The 7463-nt window shown below is 38.0% G+C and overlaps 1 protein-coding gene across 1 annotated transcript in view; it reads right to left on the bottom strand.

The window, feature by feature from the left end:
• The window catches only part of LOC111870616 (tetratricopeptide repeat protein 25), an 11372-nt gene extending 4828 nt beyond the window's left edge, over positions 1 to 6544 (bottom strand). The window contains exons 1-3 of the mRNA XM_033753917.1: positions 5907 to 6544; positions 4956 to 5088; positions 1721 to 1873 (exon numbers count right to left, since the gene is read on the bottom strand). Coding sequence (XP_033609808.1) covers positions 1721 to 1873; positions 4956 to 5088; positions 5907 to 6452 — 832 coding nt within the window. The 5' untranslated portion in view covers positions 6453 to 6544. The remainder of the gene's footprint in view (positions 1 to 1720; positions 1874 to 4955; positions 5089 to 5906) is intronic.
• Between the last annotated feature and the right edge of the window lie 919 nt (positions 6545 to 7463).

Genomic DNA, 7463 nt, shown 5'->3' with positions numbered 1-7463 from the left:
CCACTGAAATTGAAGATCAAGGCAGTCTGTATCCGGCTCTCAACTCTAGTAATACTGAATACTGTTTCTTCGCAAGTTCGCATTGCACTGTGTAAGTGCTTGTTTCGAAACCTGAGTGAAGATGTTGTTTGAAAAATATTATCTCGAACATGAGGATCCCCGGAGGCAAAATATGTGGATTGTGAACCCTTTTGTTGAACACAAAGAGACAGCCCTTTCCCATGAAGAAACCCTTCAACTTATTGAATTATCATCGGACAAAGGACTGGAAAGTACTTTTAATACTACGAGTAATTCGAAATTCTGGATAAGAATGAAAAATGAATATCCAAATTTACATGAAATAGCAGTGAGGTTTCTTCTTTGTTTTTCCACCACATATCTTTGTGAAACTGCATTTTCTGCCATGACTGTGCTTAAAACGAAACAGAGGAACTGCCTGCAACTTTCTGACTGTCTCCGTTTGGCTCTCACTTCAATTCATCCCAGAATTAATAAGCTAACGGACGGAAAACAGAAACAGAAGTCTCACTAGCCTAACTAAAACCTTCCAAACTCAGTTGTGATAAAAGAAACTAAGTTTAACTTTCCAATAACTTATAATTGCTGTGTTAAAGTGCTGCGTCTTTAAAATCAAAATATTAATTAGTGTTGGAAGTAGTGTTTAGAACTGAGAGATTCATACATTTTTATTTATCAAATTACATACTTTACATATATAATTATTTGGCGTGTGTATGTGATAATAAGTGTTTCGCCGGCAAGTTGACATCCTTCTGCTTCTTCCCCTACTCAGCTGACTTCTATGGTGAGTTACAATGCATAAATATTTTTCTCACTGCCGTTTTTTTCAAACCAACATCATTAAAATCAATTTAATAATACAATAATCAATTTTACACTGAATAACATAAGTTTTTGGTGATCAGCATGGGATACGTCAATGAAAATTAGCACAGATTAATTTAATGATGTTGGTCTGAGGAAATTACAAAATGCTACAAGATTTCATTAGTCCAGTGATTGATAACTAATTTAAATGTAATTTTGTGTTTGTCAACATGCCACACCATATACATAAGTGTACTAATACTCTTTATGATTATGCTATAATTAATTACTAATATTACGTTAGCTTAATGCATGAACTTTAACAAAACTGGAAAGGTATTTATGAGTAAATTTGTTGGGACTGGGCCCTCGTCTTATAAAAAAAGAACTTACTGGGCCGTGGTCTCATAAATGTTGAGAAGCACCGGTCTAGATAATGTGGGACCCTCAACGTCTCACAACCCTGTGGGCCTTCACAGCCTGTTACAGGGATAGCTTTACTTTTTACTTTATTTTGGATACTTTATAGTAAGGAATGGACAGATGAGAAAGATGGAAATACCATTATGAATATCCTCAGTTACGACTGATCTTAATCATAATGAAGGTATTAGAGTGCAGTAGTGAAAGTGTATCGATAGAAATGCCTTGAATAACTGAGACAGTAGGGAACTGTCCTATAAATCTAAGCCGAAGAGCAAGAGATGTCAGGAATGTTCAGTGGAAAGATGGAAGGAACGGTCCTGTTCTTTTAACTGAAACAGACTAAGAGTTTAATCTGTGGTGGTGATGGTGGTGGTGGTGGTGGTGGTAGCAAGGGATTTCATTTAAAAACTTTTGTTGCATAAACAACAGAAGATATGGCTTAGCAGTTTACTTCATTACTTACGTCCTATGGTATTTTCAATTGCTTCCTGAGCCTTCTGAACTCCAAGACGGAAGCCTTCAAGCTCTGGGCGCAGGCGTAAGCCTCTGTGATAGTACATTAGACTGTGCTCGAAGTCACCCAGATGGTAGAGAGACTCAGCTTTCTGAAAAATGGCTGAAACAATAAGTATGTCTGATACAGTTGATGTATTTCAAATGTTTATTTGTAGCGGAAGGCAACAGGGAACTCAGTTTCAAGTGTCAGTACACAGAAGGGTAACGTTACCTTTATCTGACTTGATTTAAACATATGTGTACTACTCAAAGTACTGAAATGTGAATTCAATTTGTTACAAGTAATTTTCTTTGAGTCAGAAACTTGGTTTGTATCTCATAAAGCATACAGAAGCAAAGTTCAAGGTTTGCAAAGCTTACAGATAATAACATGGGACTCAAGAGTATGAAAACTTTCATCAGTGCATAATATGGCATGCTGAAATCCACGTGAAGAAAATTTCACTTCATATAAGCAGCACAAGAGAGCTTTATGACAGTCTAGGTAGCAGACACACATGCGCATGTTCAGAGGCTGGTTAAAGTAGTCAAACTGGCAACATGCATAAGAAGTGTGCTACTGAAAGCAGCATGCTGATGTGCATTCATTTTTTGTGGGCAAAATGACTTCTTGCTAAGGATATTCGTAAAGAAAGGTTTCTTGTTTATGCTGCATCATATTCCTATAGCAGTGGCCCAGTTTCAAGTCTGGGTAGGGTTGTGTGAAATTTGTGGTGGACAAAGTGGCACTGGGGCAGGCTTATTCCAAGTACTTAGTATCCCCTGCCAGTCTTCATGCCACCAAGTGGACTCAATCTCAACACAACAACAACAACAACAGTGGTTCACAACTGGGTTGAGAATTTCACTCGAATACATTTTAAACTTGCAGATGATGCCAGAAATTGTCACCATGTTGAGATCGTGACAGTTGATTCGAGCTGACAACAGGGTAACCATAGAGAGTGTAGCAACTACACAAGGGTGTTTATCTGGTTTAGCGCAGTGCATGATCATTTGAAGTTTTGGAAAGTGTGTGCACGGTGGTTGCCAAGAGAACAGAAGAGCCAAGAAAAAATGAACACAATGGGGTTGTCATTGAAACATCTCTTATGGTATGTAGATGAAGGAGAATGTTAGCAATGTTGTTAACTGGGAACAAATCATGGGTGCATCACTGCCAACCTGAATCCAAGCGTTATTTAGTGCAATGGAAACACACCAGTGTAAACTGAACCAAAAAGTTTAAGGTTACTCCATCAGCTGGGAAGGTTATGCTTACCACATTTTGGGATTCTCAGGGAGTACTGCTAGCCAAGAAGCGTGGTGGAAATGTGAACCATGCATCTTACTGTGGAACTGTGATAAGCTTCAGGATGCAATCCTCAGAAAATGTCTAGGCCAAATGGCAAAAGGGATACTGCATCATTCTGACAATGCCAGACCTCATTCCTCTTGAGCATCCCAGGAGAAAATTCAAGAACTACAGTGGGAACTTTTTGAATATTTGCCTTAGTGCCCAGACTTGGGCCCTAGTGACTTTCATCGTTTTGGTCCTCTAAAATGACACCTTTGTGGCATACGTTTCACTGATGATGAACAGATTGAAACAGAGATGCAGAAGTGGCCGAGACACTGAGACACAAGTAAAAAATTTCTATGCTGCGGGTTTCAGTGCACCAGGAAAGAGTGTCAGTGTTCATGGAGGACATGTGGAGAAAGACACCTTTTATTTTTGGGTTCGAATCACACTTGTGTTACATTTTATAGCAATTGGGGATCTATTTACTGACTCTTCCTCGTATATTTATTGGAAGGATATAGATCCTACATATAAGGCTGGATAAACCATAATAAAGGAAACCTTTCCATTTTAAGGCAGTGAGTTAATGGACACAAATTTCATTAGAGTTTTTATCTGTAACCATGAAGACTCCAGTCTGTGGTAGTACAGCATATGAAAAACTGCAATTTGAATTGTTGATGTGAAAATTAGAAGGAATGTGCATGAGCATTACTTTTCACCACTGCATTGTTATGCTGTCAGGTGTAACCTGTTTGTGCAGAGAAGCAATGACAACTGAGTAGCTAAACAGGAAGTTCTGATAATTGCTGCAAAAAATCATTTCAGTATAGTCTTCAGGTTTAAAGCTCACACACTTATTTGCATGTTACATGTTACTAATTAGCATAATTTTTATTTAATTAATACCATATTTACAATCTACTGTCGATAATACGGAGTAATAAGTAAATTTGTTCTAATTAAGTGTCTTGACTAGAGCAGTCCACCACTGATGATACTCTGATAGGCCCTGTCGAGGAATGGTGATGATACTGCAAGTAATTAACATATGAAAACAAAAATGCAGTACATATACCTAACTGAATACAACAATTTTCTGGAAACAGAAATGTGCGAACATACTTAAATTAGACTGTCAACATTAATGCTAGTCTCACATTCACAACATACATTCTTACAGCCATGTTGATGACAGAGTGAATGGGATTAGTTCTCACTAACAGTTCCATTTTCTATAATGTTATGTTCCTTAGACTACCTGACAGTCAACAGAGTCCAAAAATTCAGTAATCTGAAGTGCTATACACCATAGTCAGAACCCATTCTGCCATTCATCTTCTTGGCTTAGGGCTTAATCAGTTGAGCTTCTTATAAATGGTTTACTGTTAGAGGTTTGTAGATAACATGAACTACGTGTAATAAGTATCATTAAGGTATGCAGTGTTTATTTTACACATTTTTGGGTATGGTTAGTATGTTTCAAAATATGCTGTAAGAATCGTCTTTCCATTTTCTTCTTAGTCTTTGATGTAGATTCTGCCTCAAAAAATCCATAAACATTTCTTATTTCTTCAGTTTCAGTTACATATTGAGTCCATTGTAATCTCTGTGACTCACCTATCACAATGACATTAGTGGAGCTATATAAATTAGAAGTTTTATTTGTTGGGATGGGCACCACATTCTGTCTTTTTTTTTTCTGTCTTATTTTTCAAAGTAGCATAATTTTGTATTTAAATTCGCCTTATAAAGATTTAAATTATGTAAAATAGTGCAAAGTTTCATGCTGAAATAGTAACAGGATCTGAGTACTAAATAAATTCTAAGTGTAAGAATGTAGGTAATCATATAGCTGAACTCAGGATGTGTCATACCATAAGACTGAACTCTTCCCTACCGCGGATAAAGTTCTTGTCACCATGGAGAGCTGTCTCAGCATCCTTCAATGCCAGTTGAGGTTCTCCCAGCTGAAGATAGCATTTGCTTCTTGCTACCAATGCATTCTTATCCTTTGGATTCAGTTCCAGAGCCTGGAACAATATACATTTAAGTTTTGAGTGTGGAGTGAATCATATTTAATTATTTAGGACAGTGGTTCCCAAACTGTGTTCTGTAAACCTGTAGTGACCCATTGGAATTCACAGTGGCCCCAAGGAATTCATTACAGTTACTAATTTATAAATAATCTTGTATTAAAATTATAATTCAATAGACATTGTTTGTCCAAAATGTGTCTGTAGGTATCTGGATATCAGTTTAAGTTATGTAGAATTGAATGAAATCTTTTTAGGCTACCAAATTTGTCAGTTGATTAAAAATTACCCATGTTTCAGGGACCGTCTCAGACTCCATCATCACGCTCAGATGATGGAAACAGATGATCCCTGAAATGTCAGTAATTCTTAACCAACTGACATGGCTGGTAGCCTAAGAAGTAATTTCGGCCACCATGAAAGCTTCATGTTTGTGGCAATAGAAGCTTGTGTGCTTCTGTCTTGTCATGATCTTCTGTTTAGTTGTGAATGTAATTATTGCTTTTATGATGATGATATGAAATGATGAGGATTGTCCATGTTCACCTGCACAGAGAAAGAGAAACCAAAGAGCCCGCTTTGAGGATGGCTAGACTCTTGTTTCAGCTCCTTTATACTTTCAATGAGAATTATATATATACGGCATTAGCCAAATTTATAGAAATAACAGGCGTAGTTACAAATCTAGCCGTAGACATTTTTGTCAGTCTCATGTCTGCAATTGCTTTGGGAGGAAGTGGCATGTTTTATAGTAAAGTGATGTGTAAAATGACGCATTGTGGCTGGTATCTGCAGCACGCTGTCTCGCACTTCACCTTATGCACGAAGTTTATGGCAATGTTGACGTTCCCGCTGCGCATTTCTCGACTGCCGAGGGCCAACAGAGTTCCTGGTTCGGCTTCTTCTGGAATCTGGAGAGCACGAGTTCGATCCTGGCGTCTCTTCATTTTTAGTGACTGCTTGATGTCATGTGAGCCCATGTTGACAGCAGCAGCGCGATCTTTGTCCGTGTAACATTCTTCCTGGCGTCGAATCCGACTTCGTCTTCGTCCCTTTTTAGGTCCTTTACGCAACTTCAAGTCTCGAGTCAACTGGGAAAATGTGGTTTTTCCTGCATTGTTTTCGTGTTCTGATTCTGCAGCTCGAAACTTCTTGTGGCGTTCCTTATCACGCTGACGTTCTGCAGCTGTTTGTGCCTGTCGCTTTTGTTCTTCTTCCTGCTGTTCCAGCTGTTGCAGCTGCTGTTGCTGTTGCTGATCTTGTAGTTGCTGCAGTGCAGGCTTCTCCTCAGCGACTTTCTTTGCTCCTTTTTGTCGAGGACGATTTGAGTCGTCGGCTTCGGACTCAGCCCCGATGTTCATCCTCAAGAAACTCTGGAGGAATTCTGTGTCCCTTGTGAGTTTAAGGATTTCTCGCGCATGTTCACTTAGATTTGATTCCTTGAATTGCTTGTCATGGGATTGGGACGGTTTGCTTTCCGCCGTGTTGGTTTCGTTTATAACGTGCTCCATTAATGTTGCTGTTGTTGTTGTCATCGCCGCCATTATTATACGTAAGTCTCTGTGAAGGGTTTATCGGAGATTACCCTTTGGTTTAATACGTCTGTTGGATAACATTAAATCTGTAACATTTTACTTCTGATAAATGCTTCTTTCCTTACAGTGATAACATATCATGGCGCAAGCGCTGTGTAATCTAATAGCGCATCTAATGATATTTACACATGTTACTTAAACATATTAATACTGGATATAAAATTGTAAATACTGCGTTTCTTCCTTGCTAAACATGTAGCACAAAATATAAAACTAAATAAATGTTTACAACCAACTGCCACGCAGAAGAGTTTCTGACACTGTGTAACTGGAAAATGAATAATTTTATTAGCTTCAAAAACGTAACATGGACGTTGAACTTGGGTTTATAAATTCTCTTGACCCAGCGTTGTGTTTGCACACGGGATTTTTGAACTTTTAAAACTGGCTTTAAACACAATGCCAATCTATGAGGCTAGAGTATTTTGGTAACCTAATTTAATTATCGGTGATTATAATAACAATTTCAATTCCGCGTGACACAGTAAACACCTTCAAGTACACACCACTGTAGCGCCTTAGCTGTTGGTTGCCCTGGCAACTCGTCAACAGCAAATCAATTTCTGTCAAGTGCCTTTCAAATCTCCTTACCATTTCTTCTGTTGTTTTTCATTTATATTTTTATAGTACAGTTTCCATACCGGTATGTTATGTGGAAAAGATACATTTTATGTTTTCATTGGACTAAATATAAAACAGAAAACCAAATTTTCAAAAGAAAATATGCATTTTAGCTCCTTTTAGTTGCTGATACACGTTCGTATCTAAGGTCGGCAG

The sequence above is a fragment of the Cryptotermes secundus genome, unplaced genomic scaffold (assembly GCF_002891405.2).
Source record: "Cryptotermes secundus unplaced genomic scaffold, Csec_1.0 scaffold363, whole genome shotgun sequence".
In the NCBI taxonomy this organism is placed as follows: Eukaryota; Metazoa; Arthropoda; class Insecta; order Blattodea; family Kalotermitidae; genus Cryptotermes; species Cryptotermes secundus.
This window is presented reverse-complemented; position numbering and strand designations above follow the sequence as displayed.